Source organism: Hyperoodon ampullatus (assembly GCF_949752795.1).
Source record: "Hyperoodon ampullatus genome assembly, chromosome: 3".
Classification (NCBI taxonomy): Eukaryota; Metazoa; Chordata; class Mammalia; order Artiodactyla; family Ziphiidae; genus Hyperoodon; species Hyperoodon ampullatus.
In genome coordinates, this window is record NC_136916.1 from 49,299,365 (window position 1) to 49,324,017 (window position 24,653).

Here is a 24,653-nt window from a genome sequence, read left to right on the forward strand (position 1 = left end):
GCTGACCGCCTACCCAGCTGGCCTTTAAAGAAGCCGCGCGCGGTCGAGCCGCCCCAGAGTCCAACTTCCGGCCACAAAATGAGAGGATGTTTTCCTCCTGGCCACACCCTCCTAGCCTCGCCCTCCACGCCCCGCGCGAGCAAGAGCGCGCGGGCGCGCGGGAGGGGCGGGGCCGCGTAGGCGGCCGCTGCGAGTTTCGACCTCCCTCAGCGGCGCGCAGGAATGCCCAGGGCCCACGGACAGCGCGGCGGCGCGCGCGCGCGCTCCCGGTGCCCTCCTCTTGACGTGCCTGGCCCAGGCCGCGCAAGGGCGCTGTAGCTGCCAGTGCCGCTGTCATGGCGTCTGAGGCGCTGTCTGAGGAGAACCCGCCGCGGTCTCTTTAGAGCGAGGGGCGGGCGGCTGGGTATGGAGAGCGGCCCCGAGAGCCTGCAGCCGCTAGAACACGGAGTGGCCGCCGGCCCGGCGCCAGGGACAGGTTCTCCGCAGGAAGGGCGACAGGAGACCAGGCTCGCCGCTGGGTATGGTCCTGGAGTATGGGCGGCGGAGAGCAGCGGCGGGAAGGGGCAGGGGGCGGCAGCCGCCGGGAGGAGCCTCTCGGACTCGGCTTCTCCCGCCGGCTCGCCTCGGGTTCTCGTACCCTGCAGCTCCCTCCCGGGCTTGGACTTGAAGGGGAGCGATTTGGAGAGTCCTGCTGCCCAGAAGGCGCCTCTGACAGGGCAGCACAAGGTGACCGCCTCCCCGGAGGCAGCTGAGGCCGGAGCCGACCATGAGTTGGGTCCGGCCGGAGACGCGGGCGCCCTCGCGGATCCCGCCGGCACCTGCCAGGCAGAGTCGGCGGCCGCGGGCTCCGAGGAGCCCAGCAGCGGCGGCGGCCTCAGCAGCAGTTGCAGCGACCCGAGCCCTCCCGGGGAATCGCCGAGCCTGGACTCCCTGGAGTCGTTCTCTAACCTGCATTCTTTCCCAAGTAGCTCCGAGTTCAATAGTGAGGAAGGAGCTGAGAACAGGGTCCCCGAGGAGGAGGAGGGCGCGGCGGTGTTGCCCCGGGCTGTGCCTCTGTGCCGAGAGGAGGAGCAGGAGGAGGGGGAGGCAGCCCAGGTGCTGGCGGCCTCCAAGGAACGCTTCCCGGGACAATCTGTTTATCATATCAAGTGGATCCAGTGGAAGGAAGAGAACACACCCATCATCACGCAGAATGAGAATGGCCCCTGCCCTTTACTGGCCATCCTCAATGTTTTGCTTCTGGCCTGGAAGGTACACTCCGCAGCTTTCTATTTCCTACAGCTTTCGGGGAGGGGGAACACGGGGCGAGGGAGCTGCTGCCTGTCAGCTGATGGCTTCTTCCTTTTTTTCCCTCATTCATCAATCCATCCCTTTTTCTTCTTTCATGAAACTCGTTCTGAGACTCTCTTGTTGGAAGAGTGTTTTCACATGTATGTCAGAAAGAATTGCCGGCAACCTCAGGTCTCTCTTGTAGTGTTTAGTGATGAGCGTTCAGCATTCAGCTATGGCTGATATACTTGGAAACAACCGGGACTAGGAGCATCCTAAACCCTTTGATTTATTTTTTTAACCTATATTTTTCTGTGTTATTCCTTCTTACTGACCTTATCACATATGCAAAAGAGTGAAGAAATGGGGAAGGTCATCTTCAGAAGTTACCATCAATCCGTGATATCAGGGTGCAAGTTTTGATGGTTACGTTTAGTCTATTTTCCAACTCCTGCTTGCTCCATTTGGGTGTGGATACTTAAGGACATGGTGCTGGGGAAGATGTGGCCCCTTAGACAAATTCCATTTAAGGAAAAGCAGTGGCCTGAGACCTAATTACCATAACTTCTTGGTTTTCAAAGATTGTTTTTATTTTATGCATGATTTTTACGTGCCTCATTTCTTTGACTCTACTTAAATAGTCTGGCATTATTACCAGTAACCACACATCAGAATGTGTTAAGGGAGCTAATATTATAACAACTAAAATAAGAAAAGATATATTCAAGTTAAAGGAGCAAAAGAGGGAAGCGCCCTTCAAAAGGAAGTATATTGAGGACTCAATATATGGAGGACCTGTAAATGAAGTGTCTTATTTAAGCTTGCAGTTTTAGAGTGCTGAGAAGATGCATCTTAGAGTACATATTTTACTTTTAAATTGAGAATTGTATCTACAGATAAAATGTTCCCTAGAAAAAAATAATCTGGATTAGTGTGACTAGTTAGGAAGAAAATCAAGTAAAGGAAATAGTGTTTATTAAGTCCCCTCATCTTCCTTTCTAGCAAGGGCTAATGCAAAAGAAATAAGATTATATCTTACCAGAATCTAGTACATAATGGCACTAAAATGTTTTGAGAGAAAACTGCCTGCTCTTGAAGAGCTGTTGAGCTATTTGGAGTTGCAGCATCGACTTACTTGAAATCACTAAAGAACAATGCAAGACAATACACTATAAATGCTCGGTTATAGGAAGCAGATTGAAATGCATTAGACATCCCCAAAGGGGAAGTTTTCCTTTGGTCTGGCATAGTTCCAGAGAGCTTCATGGAATTTTTAGATCTTGAAGGAAGCTTTTAAGGAAAAGTAGGATTTAAAATAACAGGAAAATGGAATTCCTGGGAGAGGGAAGGGTATAAATAAAAGGGATGAAAATAAAATGGATAATGTGTGTGTGTGTGTGTATGTTTTGGATGACAGGAGTGGTAAGTTCATATTGCAGGATAATAGAAAATAAGATCGAAAAGGTGAAGAGCTCCTTGATGAAAGCCCTTGAATGTCAGACTAAGGAGTTAAATTTCATCCTATGAGCCAAAGTCCCCAGTCTTTCTGTCAGAAGGAGTAACAATTTCCTTTAGGCTTTTCTCACTTCCTAGTTTCTACACAGTACTGCAGAAGTTCAGAGGAAAGAGCAAGTACCGTGGTCTCAAATATTTGGGGATAGATGAGCATTGAATTGGTCTTTGAAAGACGGCATACATTTGGGTTCCCACTATATGTGAGGTACTAGAAATACAAAGATGAGTAAGATGCATGTGTGCCCTGATGTAGCTCATTAGTAATGGGGAGACAGACATATAAACAATAACCACATTGCAATGTAGAAGTTCTAAATATGCTATGGAATTACAGAGAAAAGTGTAATTGGGAATGGAACATGTCAAGGGAAAGCCTCACAGAAGAGGTAACCTGTGTACTGGGTCTGATGGATGAGTAAGAGAAGTTCCTTCCAGGCAGAGGGAATAGTGTGTTCAAAGATGCTGAAGCAGAAAAAGGTTTGTTCTATTTGGAGACTCCAACCTTGCTTGGAGTGCAGTGGAGGAGGAGAAGGAAATGGCAGTAGCAGGAAATAAAATTGACAGGTGGGTTAGACTCTGAATGAGCAGGCATGCTAAGGAACTTCGAGATTGTTTTATAAATCTTTGGTTCTTAGCCTTTTTTCTGCCTCAAGGCTATTGATGCACACAAAAATTACTCATCAGTAATCATCAGTGATGGATGGGGGGAGCGATTAAGAGAAGCAAGGTTGGATAGAGCAATGTTCTCAAAGTGAGCCAGGGCTTCTGAGGTCAGTACTGTTCATAATAGTACTAAGTTGTTTTTTGCCTTTTTCGCTCTCATTCTCTCAGTGTCAGTAGAGTTTTTCAGGCTGTATGATGTGTGATGACATAATTGCTCTGACAGTTAACAGAATCTGTGCTCGTGCATTCTTGTGTTTAAAATTTCTCTCAATTTTTATTTCTAGTATGGTAAATCTTGAGATATAATCCACTTAAACAAGAGCTCTTTGGGATCCTCAATAATTTTTAGGACTGAAGAGGGTCTTGAGACCAAAAAGTTTGAGAAATGCTGTAGTAGAGAAAAATAGTAAATAGGGTATGAAGGTAGTTGTCAGATTTCAGAGGACCCATCATTAGACATGTTTAGACTTTATATACAGCTGATAATAGGAAGCTACTATAAATTACTGGATAGAGGAATGACATAAAGAAAGGGGTCTTTTCATTTGAGATTAGACTGGAGGTGAGATTGTAGTGAGTGTAGCGGGAAGAATTGATGAGGATAGCTCTTTTGGATGGGAAATTTTCTGCCCCTTCCCTCTGATGAGGATAATGTCACAGCCTAAATGATGAATTGATTGCTATCTGGATATAGGAAATGAAGGATGTGACACATTTTCTAATCGGGTAATAAAGATTGGTTGGATCATTCAAAAGGTAGAGAATGTGTTTTAGATGGGAAAGTTGATGTCAGAGTTTGGCTGTGTCAGGTTGGAATTGTCTGTTAGTGGGACATAAAAATACAAATGTTCATTATGCCTCCAGAAACATAGAGTGGGCCTCAGGAAAGACGTCAAAATTATGAGAAAAATTGAACTGGAGAATTATTGCATAGATATAAGTATGGTATCTGTGAGAATAAATGAATTCTCCAAAGAGAGTGGTGAATAGTTCTCAACTATTTGCCATCCCGGTATATGTGAGGAACTACAAATTGCCATTATAAACATCCTCCCTCTATTTTCTTGCTCCCTCTTCCATCCAGTTCTCCAGTAGACATAGAGAAAACAGAGGAATAAAGAGGAAAACAGAGGAATAAAGTTGTTGGGGAGAAGGGAATGCTAAGCGGTAAAGATGAGAGTGTGTAAAAGAAATCAGTGTAGGCACAATTTGAGATGTAAATGAGAACTAGAGATAGGACAAAGTCATGATAGTAGTGTGGGAGAGAGACTCTAATTTAAAAAAAAAAAAAAAAAAAGGTCAGTTATCATTGTTAAATGCAGCAGCATCAAGGAACTGTTGGAGTAGGAAAGATTTTGCCAAAAAGGACAGATATGAGAACAAGGTCGCTAAAAAGTCAGGATAACATGGAATCCTCAGAATAGGTGGTAAAATTCTCTTCAGAGGAAAACAACAACAATCTTTTTTTTCTGAAGTAATGGAAGGAAGATACAAAGACAAGGTCATGTTAAGATAGAGAGACATGAAAATTGAGGCCTCATTCTCCATTTTGGCAGAATAACAGATGATCTCATCAGTAATAGCTATTGAACTTGCCAGTAATTAAGGAGAGAAGTTGTAAAGCATCTAAGGGTGAATTTCGTGAGAAATTTATGTTGTGTTTTAAAGAAGTTCTCATCTCATTGAAGATTATGCCTAGGAATTTGAGGCATAAGCAGAAAGTAGTCAGTGGCCATGGATAAATTGGGGGTATTCTTTTAAAACTTCTAGTATGTCAATTTTGCTTCCCCCCACCCCAGATAGTTCTCTCATCCCTGGAAATAGGAGCAGGAAGAATGGCTGGTTAGGATTATCATGTATTGGGCTTTTCAAGGGTTGATTCATGGAGAGTCAATGGAATTAAGAATTGAAAGTAAAACAGTTGATCATATTTTTTGGGGAAGAATGAAACAATGAGAAAAATCAGTAAGGAATTTCCTAGCGGTCCAATGGTTAAGGCCCTGTGCTTCCACTGCAGGGGGCACGGGTTCAGTCCCTGGTTGAGGAACTAAAAAAAAAAAAAAAATCAATAAACTGAATACATTAGGAAGATTTGAGTGGTTCAAAGGAAGTAAGTGCCATGATGATTCTGGGTGAGAGATGACAGTTAAAATTATCAAACATGGTAAGTACTGAGTTGGAAATGTTGGAGTTTTAATGAAAAGTGTTGGTTTAGGACTGATGGAAAGTAGGTGATCATCACTAATCTGTAAAATAGTTGAGCTGTGATAATCCAACAAATCAAGAAAGAAGGAAATCTGTTTATTAAATTTAATTCAAGCTCAACTTTCTAATTCTCTTTAGCTGACACCAGGTAAATTGACCCAAATTGAAGTCTTAGAATACATTTTCATTTTGCTTCTTTATTTTAGACTGTTTTTGGTGTTTTTTTAATAGTTTTTCTTTAATCTTTCATTTTATCTGTCATAAAACAATGCCATTTATAGGTTTATTTGAGGGCTGTGACCCAATTAATCAGTTGTGTTTATAAAAATCAACAAGTCAGAAGATATATAAAATATAAAATTTACTTTCTGATGTTATTGGCCTATGTTATAAATACTGAAGCAAAGTGATGGGTACTTGGAAGTTCATTATGCTGTTACTTTTTGGCTTTTCCATATGATACAAATTTTGCATTATGAAACATTTTTAAAAGCTTCTGCCTTAATATTTTTATGTTTATGAAGGTATTACTTTAATAATAGAGGGAGTCCCTGCTTTGTCACACTTTTGTTTTCTTATAGAAAGAATATAGGTTCTAAAGCCCACATACTCAAAATATATATATATACACACATACACATATATATATAACTTATACTGTACATTGTAATAGAAGACATATAGTATTGTAATATCTAATCATTATGTATCTAATTATTATGTAGCATTTTAGTGGAAGACTGAATGCACTATTCTGATTTAAGATGCTGGAAGCACATCCCCTCTCCTCCCTAGTCCTTTGGGTGGGAAATTCTTCCTCTTCTTCGTTTGCTTAGCAGATGCTGAGACGATCTCCTACTCCACATCAAGGGAGGAACAGCAGGATTCTTAAGCAAGTTTGTTTACCTTAGGCTTGTTGTTCCAGACATTAAACCTAGAAACTATCAATATAAAATAAAAATTGATACATTTGATTCAGTAAAAAACAAAAAACTTAAGGTTAAAAAAAAGGACAAAAAGATACCCCTTCCCCAAAAAAACTTCACCAGGAACTAAGTCAAGTCAAAACACACACTACAAACTAAGGGAATTATCTGCTAGATTACTGTATGTGTCTAAGGCCTAATTTCTTAATTTACAGAGAGCCCTTATAAATTAGAAAGAAAAAGATGAGTGACCCAAGAGCAAAATGAGCAAAAGGCCATTAGCAGAAAATTCAGTGAAGTTCAAGAGGACATATCCTCTGTCTCATTATCACCTGCAGAGGGTGAGCTTCTTACCAGAAAGCTTTTGCTTTAGTTCTCCCTCCCTCCTTGATGACTTTTCTTTTCTCATACCTTTTCACAGATACCTCTTCTTACTTTTGACTAGGTTTTACTTTCTTTTTTCACCTCCTGACTCATAGGAATATTGCAACTGCACAAATTTTCTCATATTCCCCTTTTCCTAAAGTAGGCACAAAGCTCTTTTGAGGATTTCCAAGTGTATTACTTATAAAAATGGAAAAACAGGTGGTGAGCTGAAGATTCCATTTTAGCCTCTGCCCACCCTGTTTGTTTTTTAATATAAATCCTGTAAGAAGAGATTAAAAACTTCACACAGTGGTAGAGTTCTGTTCACACAAAAGGTGCAAGCAACACTTCGAGGCTTTCATTTCTAGTCTTTCCTAAGAATTAGGATTGGTGTAATATCTCTGGGTTTGTCAGATAAAGTGGATATGGGCTGATGATATTATGAATACTCCCTGTGGTGGTTGTCCTATTAGTGATGTCCTCTCCCTTTGCTATGAGTAGTCCTTCAGTGGAAAACCTTCCCATTCTCCTTCCATCCTTGTCTCTGTTAAGTCCCAGGTGAAGAACATTTGAGCACAGGTGGTATCAGTAATCCTAGGGCTTTGAATAGTAACAGTAAGTACTCAATTATTTTTATGTCGATACTATGCTAAGTATTCTACATGTATTATATGCATTTTCTCTTTTAATTTTCTCAACCACATCATGAAATCCTTGTGTAGATATTGTTCCTATTTTACGTACATAGAAAATTGAGGTGCATAAAGTGTAAATAACTTACCCAAGGTAAGTTTATACCCACTCCAGAACCTGAGCTCTTACTTCAGATATTTGGTTGGAAAGTTGAAATTCAAGGTAACAGTAAGCCTGGTGGACAATAGGCCTGGGACAAACCAGGGTGGAGGAAGAGCTAGTGATAAAGTCAGAGAAGCAGAAATAGACTTCACGATGCCTTAGAACAAATCCTGGGGATCTGTTCTTTGTATAGATTCCTTCTGTTTTTAGCCCCCTGTGTTTTATCCCATGTCCTCTCAATTATCTGACACTTCCAATTTCAGAGCCTTTCTTGAGTTCTGTGGTGAACGAGCTTGCCTTTACCATCAAAGTTTATTAAGTATTTTCTTTGATATTTTCAGTAGTTAAGTTTTCTCTCTCCTGCCACTACCCTAGTTCAGGCCACTTTCATCTCTCTCCTGGACTACTTTAGTAGCCTTTTAACTGTTCTCTTGTCTTATCTTATTCTCATCTGTCTTTCAAGCAATTAATATAAATGTTTCACTGTCACTTTTTCTTTGGATATATTTTCAGCATGGTAAGCTTGCTGAGCTGCTTAAATATAAGTCCAGTGAAATTTGAACTAAAGATGCCTTTTTTAAAAGTTGTATTTATTTATATTTATTTATTTTTTATAAATTTATTTATTTATTTTTGGCTGCCTTGGGTCTTTGTTGCTGCACGCAGGCTTTCTCTAGTTGTGGTGAGCGGGGGCTATTCTTCGTTGTGGTGCACGGGCTTCTTATTGTGGTGGCTTCTCTTGTTGCGGAGCACGGGCTCTAGGCGCACTGACTTCAGTAGTTGTGACTCGCTGGCTCTAGATCGCAAGCTTAGTAGTTGTGGTGCATGGGCTTAGTTGCTCCACAGTATGTGGGATCTTCCCGGACCAGGGCTCGAACCCGTGTCCCCTGCATTGGCAGGCGGATTCTTAACCACTGCACCACCAGGGAAGCCCCAAGATGTCTTCTTTTATTATACATCTTTTACTGGTAAAATTTCACTGGAAAAACGTTCTTTATTGTTCTAAAACCTTTGAATTGCATATAAAATAGGACATTCTTGAAAATCTAATACATGTGAATATATCTGCAGTTTCTGATGGTTTTACATAGTTTTAAATAGGCCTCGATATTACTCTGAGAATGGGGTCTAAGTTCTGATAAACATTGAGGGTAAAGGTGTTTCAGATTGGCCGAAGTTGAAAGTTGTCTCTTATTAAATTTTCCTGATTTGAAATACTGATGGCATGTAGAAAGTTATATTTTTAGTATTTTTAATTATAGTAATTATTCTTAATAATAAATGAATATTACCTATAAGAAATTAGAATATAAAGCATGATGTATAATAGCTTATAATACATGTTTATTTGCTGGAGCCAGAATTAAAGGCATGTTGAAAGGATCCTTAAGTTTTTTAGCCCTTATTTTGCAAAAAGCTGCATTTCGTCTCTTTGATTCCCATTAATAATACTTATAATATAATTTCTTTACAACTTCAACTTAAAAAAATTACGCATACTATATGATTTGCCGCATATTCACAATCAGTGAAACTTGAACTGAGAAGAAATTTTTTTTTTTTTTGGGTGCGCTGTGCTGCTTGCAGGATCTTAGTTCCCCAACCAGGGACTGAACCCACACCCCCTGCAGTGGAAGTGCGGAGCCCTAACCATTGGACCACCAGGGAATTCCCAAGAAATTGTATTATTTAGTGATCCTTTTTACCATAAGTAATGCAAAAACAGACTACAGCACAGGAATCAAATAATTCACGAACAAATTAAAAATATTTGTCTCCTGGGACTTCCCTGGTGGCACAGTGGTTAAGACTCCATGCTCCCAATACAGGAGGCCCAGGTTTGATCTCTGGTCAGGGAACTAGATCCCACATGCATGTCACAACTAAGGAGCCTGTGAGCTGCAACTAAGGAGCCTGCCTGGTGCAACTAACTAACTAAATAAATAAATATTAAAAAAAAAATTTTGTCTCCTGAGTTCTAACTCAACTTTCTGTTTGAATGTCCAACTAAATTTCACAGTTATGAAGCAGACATCATTTTCTTCTACAAACTTACCTTCCCTTACCAAATGTCTTAGTTTTATTAAATGTATGGATCTTAAGTTTTAGAGTTCCCTGAGCCTTAGAGTCAACTTCAATTTTTCTTTTCCCATCATCCTCCACTTTTCACTGGTCACAAAGTTCTGTCAGTTCTTCATGTAAAATATATTTCACGGGACTTCCTTGGAGGTCCAGTGGTTAAGACTCTGTGCTTCCACTGCAGGGGGCACAGGTGTGATCCCTGGCTGGGGAACTAAGATCCCACATGCTGTGTGGCACAGCCAAAAAAAAAAAATACACACGCACACACATATATATACATATATTTCAGATAATGTTTTATATAAGATTTCATTGAAAGAAAGTTGCTGTTTTTAGAAGTCTGTATATTAATTTTGTATCCTGGAGTTTTACCAAATTCATTGGTGAGTTCTGGTAGCTTTTTGGTGGTGTCTTTAGGATTTTCTATGTATAGCATGTCATCTGCAAACAGTGACAGTTTTACTTCTTTTCCAGTTTGGATTCCTTTTATTTCTTTTTCTTGTCTGGTTGCTGTGGTTAGGACTTCCAATACTATGTTGATTAAAAGTGGTAATGGGAATTCCCTGGTGATCCAGGGGTTAGGAATCCACACTTCCACTGCAGGGGGCACAGGTTCAATCCCTGGTCCAGGAACTAAGATCCTACAAGCCACACTGGGTGGCCAAAAAAAAAAAAAAAAAAAAAAGTGGTTGAGCATCCTTGTCTTGTTCCTGATCTGAGAGGAAATGGTGAAATGCTTTTCACCATTGAGTATGATGTTAGCTGTGGCCCTGTCATAAATGGTCTTTATTATGGTGAGGTATGTTTCCTCTATGCCCACTTCGTTGAGAGTTTTTATCATAAATCGATGTTGAATTTTATCAAAAGCTTTTTTTGCATCTATTGAGATGATCGTATGATTTTTTTGTCAGTTTGTTAATGTGGTGTATCACATTGATTGATTGTTGCAGAGCACAGGCTCTAGGGCGTGTTGGCTTCAGTAGTTGTGACACGCGGGCTCCAGAGCACAGGCTCAGTAGTTTTGGTGCACAGGCTTAGTTGCTCCGCAGCATGTGGGATCTTCCCGGACCAGGGCTCGAACCCGTGTTCCCTGCATTGGCAGGTGGATTCTTAACCACTGCGCCACCAGGGAAGCCCCAAACTGTGTTTCTTGAGTACTTATTAATTGGTATTCTAATTAAACATTTAACAATATTCTTTGGCTGGTCGTTTTCATACTTACCATTAGCTATATAAACTGTTCCTTATTTCTTTGTTATTACTGGGTCCCCTGCATTTCTCTCCCCCCTCTCTCCTATATCAAAATTATAGGTATCAAAATCTTGGCATATCACTTTTGAGATGTTTTACATTTCTCTTCAGGATATTAACCTTTTAAGCAGGTTTTGTTATTTTTATTTTTGGTCTCTCTTGAGTCTATTCTCAAGTACACTTCACTCTTCGAATGACTAAGAATTACAGAATAATTGGGCTGAATTAATGATGCTTTATCCTATAGTTGAATATTTGGAGTTGTAGTAGCTATTTCCTTTTGTTAACTTAAATATTCTTTTGTTAATTTAAATGTTTAATATTAAATATTTTATTTAAATATTAATTTTAATAGAAATCTAGTTAGAATAATAAAATATTTATAGGATAGGACATAATTTATTTTCCTAGATGATAAAAGCTTCATTTTATTTGGACTCTATTAATTTGAAACTGTGTGTGAATATGTACTAAGAGGTTTTGCTCAAATTTTAGGAAGAATATTTAAACTACTTAGAGTACCTTCCAGGTGTCCTTGAATACATTAGTTTACTTGTAAACAATATGTTATAGATTATTACTAAAAGAGGACCATCTGAGAACCTAGGTCATACTTCATTTGTCTGTTTTTCATCATAAGATTTAAAATTTAGAGAATCAGACAGAATGCCACAATTTTAAATTCTGTATCGTTAGCTAGCTTTCCCATAACCTGTTTTTTCTTTAACAGACTCTAAAGAGACAAAGGAAAGAAAGTCTTAGGATCATTAACAAAATCTTCAGCAATTTGCTTTTGTGGTGATGGTGGTAGAGGGAAGCAAAAAGAGAAGCAAGCATTCAGGAAGGTCATTTTGTGGTTAAAAAAACTAAGATCTGTTGATGGCTCCAGAGTATTAGTGGGAGGGAGGCAGACATTTCTTCACTATTATACTCTTTTGTCCCTAGCTTTAGTGAGCATCCAGAATATTTTGTTGGCTAAGATTCGGGAAATGAATATACCACTCAGTATGCTTGGGAATAGTTAAAATATTTGCGTATTTGTTGTCCCACTTCTAAAATCTCTATAAAGGTTGTCATTTCCTATTTCAAATGTTTGAAGCAAGACATGAGAGGCAGTTGTTATTATTTGGGAATTTCAAGACTAAACCCTGAAATCATCTATTTGTAGAAATCTAGGATTGTAGAATGTATTTCCCAAATACATATACTTGTTAGTGCCTTGGTTTCTTATTGACAATTTTATAGTGGGATTACTACATTGACCAAAAGAGGATAAGCTATTTGTTTATGGGATTTTCTGGTGAATATATTTCTGCACTGAATTTGTCTGGAATAAAAGAATATATAGGTCTCATTTAAGAAGCTTGTTAGGTGAAAATTGGACTTTCAGAGTGGTCTGACAGTTATTCAGAATGTAAATACCACAGTGTATATAAACTACTGGTTTAAATATCAGACCTTCAAAGTGGTATTGAAACACCTTGATAAAATATTATCTAAAAGCAGTTAAAATCATCTAAAGCAGGGTTCAACATACTTTTCCTGTAAAGGACCAGATAGTAAATACTTTAGGCTTTGTAGGCCATATTGTCTCTGTTGCAAAGATTCAACTCTGTTATTATAGTGCAAAAGCAGCCAAAGACAGTACATAAACAAATGAGAATGACACCCAATACAACTTTATTTAGAAAAACAAGCAGGGGACTATAATTTGCCGATGAGTTTCAATTTGAAAAATATACTCTTTATGGGAACTCTCTGTACTTTCTGCTGAATTTTTCTGTAAACCTAAAACTGCTTCCAAAAAAAAGTCTATTACAATTTCTGGGACTTCCCTGGTGGTCCAGTTGTTAAGACTCTGTGCTTCCACTGCAGGGGGTGTGGATTCGATCCCTGGTCGGGGAACTGAGATCCCGCATGCCATGCAGCGCAGCCAAAAAAAAAAAGAAAAAAAGTCTATTACAATTTTAAGAAGTGTCCTAGAAAATAAGAATAATTTAGAAACAAGTAATGATCAAAACTTCCATGGCAACTCTTGGTTTTCACTGAGTGATAAAGCCACTGGATGACTAACTCATAAGTACCAACTGTCATGTATGCTTTCAGAGGGTCTAAAACTGTTCTGTTTTACAGGGATCTTTTTTAGCACTTACTTTATTCATTGATTAAAACAAACAAAAAATTGTGACATACTGTTACTACATTTGGTAACATAAAGATCCAGAGTACCTTCTTCAACATTTGTTGGAGAAATTGCTCATTTAAATGATCCTGAAATAGTAATTCCTGAGGAATTTTTAATTATGCTGCTATTCTGTCATTGCTATGTTAATTATTTTGTTCGAGTTTGCATCCTACAGTACTTATTTTTCTTCCATGAATATACCAAGGAGTATGCTTTTCAATAAGTCAGCTAAAATATTTCAATCATTGGCTGTAATATCTATGTAATTCATCTGATAATTCATTTGAAAAATTCATTTAGACTGTGTTGCAGCTGACATAACTTTTGAAACTTAAATATGACTATAACATATATATCTACTTTTAACCATTTTATTGTGACATATAGCGCATACAGAAAAGTACATAAAACAGAGATGTCCAGTTTAACAAGTTATCATAAAGCAAACAGTGGAACTACCATGCAAGTCAAGACATAGAGCATTGCCAGCACCCCAGAGGTCTCTTACATGTCCTGTTACAACTATAACTCCTTCTCTTATCCCTAGGGTTAACCACATTCCTAATTTTTATAGTATCCATTTTCTTTTCTTTATACATGTACAGCTCTAAACAGTAAAGTTTAATTTTGCCTGTTGTTAAATTTTACAGGTTGACTCATATAGTATGAATCCTTCAGTTTATGACCATCCTTTTTACTGTATTCATTTTAGCTACTCAACAAAAAAAAATGGCCCAGGTAGACTGAAGTAATGGAATATTGACCTGTGTTAAGCCTGTCTTCAGTAAAACTGCTGCATGGGTGACCTGTCAAAACATGTTCGGTGCCTCTTCCTGCCCTTAAACTGTATTTTCTATCACGCAGGACACTGTTGCAGGTGCATAATGACAATCAGGATGGGTGACAAAAGGCATAGCACTGGGCTTTGAAAATAGGTTTCTCATTGATTCTCTGAGATCTGGTATCACCCTGTAAATTTTATGGTGATAGGATTGGCTTTGTTGTATTAAAGATTAGTTACAAAGATTTTTAAATGTGAGTGTTGTATACATATAGTGGATACATATAATACACATACATACTTGTGTTTCTGACTGAAGAAACACTTTAATTATCTAAAACATTTGATTTTATAGAAAAATACTTTGTTTTTCAGGTGAAACTTCCACCGATGATGGAAATCATAACTGCTGAACAGCTGATGGAATATTTAGGTTAGTGTTGAAAAGTGAATGATTTTTATATCTCTTTCAAAATAAACCAAAGTTTTCAAAGCTAATATAGTACCAAATTTCACCTTTTTGAGGCTATTTTTAAGTTATAATTTTTAATCTCTTAATTAAAAAATTTTATCAGTATGTTTCTGTTATTGGATGCCTTCTTTCTGACCAGCATTAAAATTCTTTAATATAAATAAAGAGACTAGTGACATCTAGAAAACAAGGTACATATTAATTCCAATAAACTACAGATTGGGAAATGGCACAAAAACTCTAACATTGAATGTAGGTAGTGTTTTAAAATATTGAGTAGACTTGAATTAAATCCCAGGAGGTGATTTAGAGCAGTGCTACCCAAAATATGATTCATGGACCTCTGTCAGTCTATAAAATGTTAGTTACCAGTCTGCAGTGAAATAGAGGCTTATACTAGAGTGTAAAACATTTTAGTCCATCTGAAATTTTTTGATAGCCAATTTTTCTTGATGAAGGAAGCAGTGTACTGAATTGCATTCTTATGCAAGATTCTTATTTCAAAACAGACCATAATACACAGTTTGCAGACCAGTTGCATTGAGTAGAACTTGTTTACAGAGCAGGTTGTTGTATATCACCCTGCGGTCTTTTATAATTTAGCAAATAAGAATTTATATATTTATACTATTACCAAATCGGAAATCTTAATCCATATTCTTACAGCTGTTTAGTAATTAAATTTTTATTTTAAAAAATCTTATTAGCTGATTAGTTTATTTATGCCATTCCAGACAACTAGCTAACTGATTTTTTTTTTGTGTGTGTGTGAGGTATAGGTTTAGTGAAGTAACTGAGATTAGAGCTTTTGGAAGACCTTTTTCTTTTTTTTTCTTTTTTTTTTTTTTTGCGGTACGCAGGCCTCTCACTGTTGTGGCCTCTCCCGTTGTGGAGCACAAGCTCCGGACGCGCAGGCTCAGCGGCCATGGCTCACGGGCCCAGCTGCTCCGCGGCATGTGGGATCTTCCCGGACCGGGGCACGAACCCGCTTCCCCTGCATCGGCAGGCGGACTCTCAACCACTGCGCCACCAGGGAAGCCCTGGAAGACCTTTTTCTTTATGTAATTAATGTCATTTAATCCTGCTCACTGGCTAGGGAGCCTCATAGTTAAGTGTAGATTACTTTCAATATCTAGATGTCTGGAAATAGAATTTCTATTTAAACCTCTTTTACTCTAGCTTGGTGATTCTTAAACTTTGTGATTTCTAAATTGTATTTCATGGAAAAGGCTGAAATATGCTTAGTGCTTTTGATGAACAGCCAGTATGACTGCCAAGGACTGTGCAAAGGGGAAGTATTAGGAGATGAGATTAGAGGTAATGGAATCATATCATACAGAACCCTAGGCTATTATAGCAACTTTGACTTTTGCTGTGGGTGATTGGGAAGCCATTAAAGGATTTTGAACAGAGGACTGATGATCTGACTTTGAGTTTAACAAGAATTCTCTGGCTGTTATGTTGAAAATAGAACTTAGTGGTGTAAAGACAGAAGCAGAGAGATTGGTTAGCAAGCTGTTAAAACTGGCAAAAGATGGTGGTGGCTTCAAGCAGGGTAGTAGAAGTGGAGATTATAAAATATGGTCAGATTCTGAATATAGAGCTGACAGAATTTGCCGATCAGTTGAATGTGGAGTGAGAGTGAAGTCAAGGGTTACCCCATGATTTTTGGTTTGAACAACTGGAAGGACAGAGTTAATATCAACTGAAACAGGAAAAAATGGAAGGAACATGTTTAGGGAGGAATATCAGGATTTTGGTTTTGGAATGTTTATTGGCATTCAAGTGGAGGTATCAGGGAGGCAGTGGGATATATAAATGTAGAGTCTAGAGGAGATCTCAATCAGTGCTGTACAGTAAAACTTTCTGTGTCAATGGAAATGTTCTATATCTGTGCTGTCCAGTTTCATAGCCACTAGGCACATGTGGCTCTTGATATCTTAAAATATAGCTGATGTGACTGAGGAACTGAATATTAAATTAAATTTAAATTAAATTAAATTTTTATTAATTAATTAAATTTAAATTTATATAGCCACATGTCACTACTAGTTATTGTATTGGACAGCACAGATCTAGCCTGTAAATACACATTTGGGAACAGACAACATATATAAATGACAGTTAGACTGAGTCACAAATAATATGAATGTAGATAGAGAAGGGAAGAGATCAGTGGACTGAATCTTGGACGTGCCAGTGATTAGAAGCTGAGGAAGAGGAAGAATGGGTAGAAGCTCAGCTGTGTAGAAGAAAAACCAAAGACTAATTTCCTAGAATCTAAATGAAGAGTTTCAGTGAAGAGTTAGAGATTAGTTGAATCAAATGCTGCTAATAGGCCATGCAGGATGAAGACTGAAAATTGACCGTTGATTGAGCCATAAGGAGGTAATTGGTAACTTCAGCGAGTCCACAGGATAAAAACCTGACTGGAGTGGGCACAGGGGAAAATTAGAAGCCCTTATATATTGTACATAGCCAGTAGGAATGTAACATAATGAAGCTACTGTGGAAAACAGTTTGTTAGCTCCTTAGAAAGCTAAATATAGAATTACCTATGATCCTACAACTTTACCCAAGAGAAGTAAAAATACATGTTCACACAAAAACTTGTACAGGAATGTTCATAGCAGCATTATTAATAATAGCCTAAAAGTGGAAACAACCCAGATAGCCATAAACTGATGACTGGATAAACAAACTGTGGTATATCCATATAGTGAAACATTATTCAGCCATAAAAAGGAATGTATTGATACATGCTGTAATATGGATAAACCTTAAAGACATTATGCTAAGTCAGAGAAGCTAAGTCACAAAATACCATTTATTATATGATTCCATTTATATCAAATGTCCAGAATAGGCAAATTTAGAAACAGAAAGTAGATTAGTGGTTGCTTAGGACTCGGGAATATAGGGGGGAAATAGAGATTGACTGCTAATGGGTATAGAGTTTCTTTAAGGGGAGACCAAAATGTTCTAAAATTAGATCATGATGATAATTTCACAATCCTATTAATATACTTTAAAAACATTGAATTGTACACTTTAAATGGGTTAATTATATGGTATGTGAATTACATTTCTATAAAGCTGTTTTTAAAAAGAGAAAATTGAAGGAAAGGAATTGAAAAGAGTATTTTAGACAAATAGAAGTATTAGTCTTAGGCAGTACAGATACTTTATCCTTAGCAATAGGAGGGAAGATAGAATGTATTAAAAATAGATGCAGGTAGGTGGACAGATGTGGGTATGGTAACTTATAGAAGGTCTTTTGAATGCTTCTATTTTCTCAGTGAAACGGGAAACCAGGTCATCAGCTGAGAGTGAATATGAAGGAGGAGTTGTTGAAGATGAGAAGGAAGGTATAAAATAGTTGCCTAGACAAGTTGGAGGTGAATGGGGAGATGAAGTATGATTCCTGGGCATTACCACTGGGGTTAGTGAGACCAGCCAACATTGGCGGTATGATTTCTTCAGTCACACTCAGCTGCATGAGTATAGGCCTGAATAGTGGAGGAGCAGGATTTAACCAGAGCTGGGTTTTTGCCAAGTGAGTATGTTGAAGAAAGAGTCTAGGAAATTGAAGGTATGTGTAGAGAGTGGTTATAATGATGAGCTATAATATTTAAGTTGCATAACGAGGAAATGAGGATATAAATATGTTGAAGAAAAATGTGACGGGATTTAGTGGATTGTAGGCCCTGATACAGCTGAAGAATTTTTGGAGCCTGGTAATAACAAAGCTGTATGATCATAGGGAAGGAGTTTCTGAGATAAGGTGGAATATAAGATTTTTGTTGGAAAAGAGGTCAAGGAACAGAAAGTTCAGGGTATTAGATGCGTCATCTCTATGAGTATTGAAATTATCAAAAATTATGGCAGGATTTGTGTCATAGAGAGGTAGTGAGCTAGGAATGAGGCAGATTGACCTGAAAGTTGGTAGAGAACTATAACCAGGTGGGTGGATAATGGGTAGTATTATATGATAGCATGAGTTTTAAAACTGAGGAGTTTTAGGGAGGAGGGAGAGAAAGAATGACCCTAAGGAGCAAGTAGATCCACCTCCAGGCTCACCGGTAAAGAAGTATGAGAGAGAAAAGACATCACTTGAGAGGGCTGCAGTGTCATCAAGGCAGAGCCAAATTTCATTTAGGCAGAAGATGAAGGAAACATTAAGAAAAGAAAATACTTAAAAGATTTGAGAGACCATAAGTTCCAGAGGACACTGAAATTCAAGATAGGAATTTAGGAGTCGTTAGTATAAAAATTGTATTTAAATCTGTGGAAATTGATGAGATCATTAAGAGAGAAAGTATAAAGAGAGAAGAGACGTGGGTCCAGGATCATCTCCTAAAGTTTCCCAGCATGCAGGGATTGGGTAGAGCAGTGTTTCTCCACCTTTTTTTCAGTATTGCCCCCCTAAGGAGCCTTTGTAGACATCTTTGCCCTAATCACTCACTCCAGGAAATTTTAATACCACAGATATACTGTATGTCTCTTCATGTTCTGTGGCCCTTTGAAGGCCACAAACCATTATAATATCTAAGATACTTTTGTCCCTACCCTCCAAGAATCAGTTTTTGCCCCCTTGGTGGTAACATCGCCCCTGCTGAAATGCATGGGTTAGAGCAGTGGTCCCTAAACTTTTTGGCACTAGGGACTGGTTTTGTAGAAGACAATTTTTCCACGGCGGGCGGGGCGGGGGGGTTCAGCAGGGGCGACATTTAATATACTGGGCTAAATAAAATATATTATTAAAATTAATTTTACTTCTTTCTTTTTACTTTTTTTAATGTGGCTACTAAAAATTTAAAGTTACATATGGTCTTGCATTTGTGGCTTGCATTGTATTTCTGTTGGACAGTGCTAACCTTAAACTGTGCTGCCACTCCACAGCTTCTTATGTCATCCTGGCTCTGCTGTCTGTGCTATCATAGACCGAGGCCATTTACCTAACCTCTTGCCTGCTAGTTATTACCATCACTCTACTTGCCTTTTTCTATTCTACCTTCTGAGACAAAATGAGCTCTTTTGCTGTTAGTTCCCATAGCTAAAGAATGCATTTGTAATGGCAGAGACCCATGAGCAGAGGCAGAGGGCATATGAATGGAGGTACTAATAGTATAAAAGGGTAAGATTGGAGTGGAAATAAAAGCATCATAAATTATAATACCTCTTCATTTTACAGATGAAGTAACCAAAGCTCAGAAAGATTAAATTATGTGTTCTCTCCATCTAGGCACCTTCTAATATGATTTTTAAAATGCTGAAAGGCTAGTATTCTCAAAAGTATATCCCTTCTCCCTTTCTACCACTCGTGTTTTTGATTGAGTATTTTAAATTCCTACTACTTGTCTCTTCCTTTTTTTTTTTTTTTCTTTTTCTTATCCAGCAAATATTTACTGATTATGTACTGTGGACAAGTTATTTGGAGGTGTCAACAATACAGTCAACGTGGCTGCATAAATGTACTAAGAAAATGTTAACATGGTATTTTTCTTGGAAAGAAAATAATTAGTGCATCTTGGTATCTTAAATTTATCTAACTGTTAGATTTTAAAAATCCCTGAGGAAGCAGGACATAGAGTAGAGAATTTTTTAAATTATAGGGAAAAAGAAAAACTGACGAAGTAATATTTAGATCTAGGGTAGCTAAAGAGGTTTGGAAGTCCTGGGCGAGGAGACTCATCTACAGGGACAGCATGAAAGTAATATGATCCTAATGGGAGGTGGGAGAGAAGTGAGCAAGAATAATGTGAGAAGAGAGATTCTGAAAACCCTGCCTCACCAAAAGTAAACTTTATTTAAAGCCAATCCTGCCAAAACAAATTGTTTAATTTTCTAAGCTATTTGGATTTTGTTCTCTTGAGATTACTCCAGTTCTCTGGGGGAACCAGAGATACTTTTTCATTAATAAGCAAACACTAGTAGAAAGATTGTAAAGAAACCATTAAAGGTTTTCCTAGTACCTAGCTGAGGAGCCACAGGAATGGGAATTTTGATTGTCAAAGTTTAGAGGAGGAGGGAATTTTAATTTGGAAATTTCTGTTACTGGAGTATTAGAGCAGGGCCAAACATGGACATGGCTTGTTGCAGGGCTTTGGCCTCAAGAAAGCAACATGAAAGCTCCTAGTAAGTGCTAGGAGGTCTAATAAAGTGGGGAAGAAGTGTAGGTGGAAGGCAGAAAATGGTTAGGAAGATGAGGTAAAAAAGCACAACACAAACTAGAATATACACTAAGGTTTCAACCATCCAAGACAGTTTGTATGATGGTGAGACTAGCATCGTATTATAGTAAGGAAAATAGTTGTTAGGATGATGGTGCTGTCTGACTTTTTAAAAGTTAATTTATTTTATGTTTTGAACATAAATACTATAAAAGGAGGTCAATGTTGAAGCATTTCAATTTTGCCCACAGTTGACTGTGTCTCTTCTTTTCCAAATGCTCACCTGGGATAAGTTACCTACTACCTACTGCCAAACCCTCTCTTCCTTTTTTGGCCTAATGTGGCTGTCAGGCTTTTGTTTCTTAATTTCTGTTTGTCTGAAATACCCCATTAATAGCAAAGTCTTATGGATTCTTTCTTTGAAATTCTTTCCTCTCTCTGTATACTGGTACTTCGGAATGTGATTTATTTCAAGCTCTTTTGTTTCCTCTACTCTCCAAATTAGCCTACATATCAGTGTTATCTTCTTAAAGCACCAATTTCATCCTTCACTTGTCTACTTAAAAACAGAAAGGTTCCCTTATGATCTTTCACAAGCAGCCAGACTTACTGATGTATTATTTATGATTTTCTATAATCTGATCAAGGTTACCCATCCAGCCATATTTCCCACCACTCTGCAACATAAACCTTATGTATAAACCTCCTTATAAACTGCCCATATAGCAAGATGTTTCTTTTTTTTTTTTTTTTTTTTTTGCGGTATGTGGGCCTCGTGCTGTTGTGGCCTCTCCCGTTGCGGAGCACAGGCTTCGGACGCGCAGGCTCAGCGGCCATGGCTCACGGGCCCAGCCGCTCCGCGGCATGTGGGATCTTCCCGGACCGGGGCACGAACCCGTGTTCCCTGCATCGGCAGGCGGGCTCTCAACCACTGCGCCACCAGGGAAGCCCTAAGATGTTTCTTATATTTGCTTTTCCCATCATTCTTTCACCCTCAAAGAATGCTTTTTCCTCTCACTGCCTTGGCAAGCTCTGCCAATTTTTCTGAATCTGCTTTAGATACTACCCCCTACAAAGGATATTTCTAAGTGCTACAGGCTTTATCAATATTTCTTTTCAAAATCACTTGGTACTTAAGGCCTTTATTACATTTTACACTCTATTATACCTTATTGTTATTTTATTGTTTCCTGTATGTTCTTTGCCCAACCAAATTATTAGTTTTTTAAGGGAAACGCTCATTTCCAAACACGTTAACCTGTTGCTAAACACGGAATACACTTTCAATAAATACTGTTTTTTAAAAAATGTTTTATTTATTTATTTATTTGGCTGCGTCAGGTCTTAGTTGCAGCACGCAGGATCTTCGTTGCAGCATGTGGGATCTTTTTTTGCAGCGCACGGTCTCTTCACTGTGGCGCACGGGCTCCAGGGCATGCAGGCTCAGTAGTTGGCAGCGTGTGAGCTCTCTAGTTGTGGCCCGCGGGCTCCAGAGCCCATGGGCTCAGTAGTTGCAGCATGTGTGCTCTCTAGTTGTGGCACGCGGACTCTAGAGTGTGCGGGCTCAGCAGTCGCGGCGTGTGGTTTTAGTTGCCCCACGGCATGTGGGATCTTAGTTCGCTGACCAGGGATTGAACCTGCATCCCCTTCACTGGAAGGCAGATTCTTTTTTTTTTTTTTTTTTTTAATTTATTTTTTATTAGTTTCTGCTTTATAACAAAGTGAATCAGTCATACATACACAGATGTTCCCACATCCCTTCCCTATTGCGCCTCCCTCCCTCCCACCCTCCCTATCCCACCCCTCCAGGCGGTCACAAAGCACCGAGCTGATCTCCCTGTGCTCTGCGGCTGCTTCCCACTATCTATCTACCTTACGTTTGGTAGTGTATATATGTCCATGCCTCTCTTTCGCTTTGTCACAGCTTACCCTTCACCCTCCCCATATCCTCAAGTCCGTTCTCAAGTAGGTCTGTGTCTTTATTCCCGTTTTACCCCTAGGTTCTTCATGACTTTTTTTTTTTTTTAATTCCATATATATGTGTTAGCATACGGTATTTGTCTTTCTCTTTCTGACTTACTTCACTCTGTATGACAGACTCTAGGTCTATCCACCTCATTACAAATAGCTCAGTTTCGTTCCTTTTTATGGCTGAGTAATATTCCATTGTATATATGTGCCACATCTTCTTTATCCATTCATCTGATGATGGACACTTAGGTTGTTTCCAGCTCCGGGCTATTGTGAATAGAGCTGCAATGAACATTTTGGTACATGTCTCTTTTTGAATTATGGTTTTCTCAGGGTATATGCCTAGTAGTGGGATTGCTGGGTCATATGGTAGTTCTATTTTTAGTTTTTTAAGGAACCTCCATACTGTTCTCCATAGTGGCTGTACCAATTCACATTCCCACCAGCAGTGCAAGAGTGTTCCCTTTTCTCCACACCCTCTCCAGCATTTATTGTTTCTAGATTTCTTGATGATGGCCATTCTGACTGGTGTGAGATGATATCTCATTGTAGTTTTGATTTGCATTTCTCTAATGATTAATGATGTTGAGCATTCTTTCATGTGTTTGTTGGCAGTCTGTATATCTTCTTTGGAGAAGTGCCTATTTAAGTCTTCTGCCCATTTTTGGATTGGGTTGTTTGTTTTTTTGCTATTGAGCTGCATGAGCTGTTTATAAATTTTGGAGATTAATCCTTTGTCAGTTGCTTCATTTGCAAATATTTTCTCCCATTCTGAGGGTTGTCTTTTGGTCTTGTTTATGGTTTCCTTTGCTGTGCAAAAGCTTTGAAGTTTCATTAGGTCCCATTTGTTTATCTTTGTTTTTATTTCCATTTCTCTAGGAGGTGGGTCCAAAAGGATCTTGCTGTGATTTATGTCATAGAGTGTTCTACCTATGTTTTCCTCTAAGAGTTTGATAGTTTCTGGCCTTACATTTAGGTCTTTAATCCATTTTGAGCTTATTTTTGTGTATGGTGTTAGGGAATGATCTAATCTCATACTTTTACATGTCCCTGTCCAGTTTTCCCAGCACCACTTATTGAAGAGGCTGTCCTTTCTCCACTGTACATTCCTGCCTCCTTTATCAAAGATGAGTTGGCCATATGTGCGTGGGTTTATCTCTGGGCTTTCTATCCTGATCCACTGATCTATCTTTCTGTTTTTATGCCAGTACCACACTGTCTTAATTACTGTAGCTTTGTAGTATAGTCTGAAGTCAGGGAGCCTGATTCCTCCAGCTCCGTTCTTCGTTCTCAAGATTGCTTTGGCTATTCGGGGTCTTTTGTTTTTCCAAACAGAAGGCAGATTCTTAACCACTGGACCACCAGGGAAGTCCCTCAATAAATATTTTTGATCGAAGTAGTATTGTTGACCAATTTTGTTATAAAGGTTAGATAAGCTAGACAGAATTCTTAAGAGATGATTTATTTAGATATCTAAAACTGAAAGATGCTCCCTTAAAAACTCAAAATCAGTCTTTTAAAAATATCTAATTCTCTATTACAAACTTTCCTAAAAATACAGATGTCTATTGCTTCATATCACCCCAAAATTTAGTCACTTAGAACAATGAACGTTTATTATCACACAGTATCTGTAGGTCAGGAATCTGGGTGTGGCTAAGTGACTCTGGCTTAAGGTCTCTCATGAGGTTGCAGTCAATGTGTCAGTTGGGGCTGCAGTCTTATCTCCAGGCCCAACTGAGGAAGATCTGCTTCCAAGCTAACTCACTTGGTTGTTGGCAGGATTCAGTTCCTCACAGGTTGTTGGACTGAGGTTCTCAGTTCCTCATTGACTGTGGCTCTCTGTGGCTCTCTCTCTAGAGGCTTCCTTCAATTCCTTGCCATGGGCATCTCCAACAGGCAGCTCAGAACATGGCAGGTGGCATTCCTCAGAGTGAGCAAATGAGAAAGCACCATGACAAACGACACAATATTTTCTTTTGTAATTTTGTAAGTGACA

General features: G+C 38.8%; 1 protein-coding gene across 2 annotated transcripts in view; it reads left to right on the plus strand.

The window, feature by feature from the left end:
• Nucleotides 1–405: 405 nt before the first annotated feature.
• MINDY2 (MINDY lysine 48 deubiquitinase 2) overlaps nucleotides 406–24,653 on the plus strand; it is a gene marked incomplete at its 5' end in the record, with an annotated part of 82,469 nt that continues 58,221 nt past the window's right edge. For both annotated transcript variants that reach the window (XM_079699893.1, XM_079699894.1), the window contains 2 exons: nucleotides 406–1,251; nucleotides 14,414–14,471. In XM_079699893.1, coding sequence (XP_079556019.1) covers nucleotides 406–1,251; nucleotides 14,414–14,471 — 904 coding nt within the window. The remainder of the gene's footprint in view (nucleotides 1,252–14,413; nucleotides 14,472–24,653) is intronic.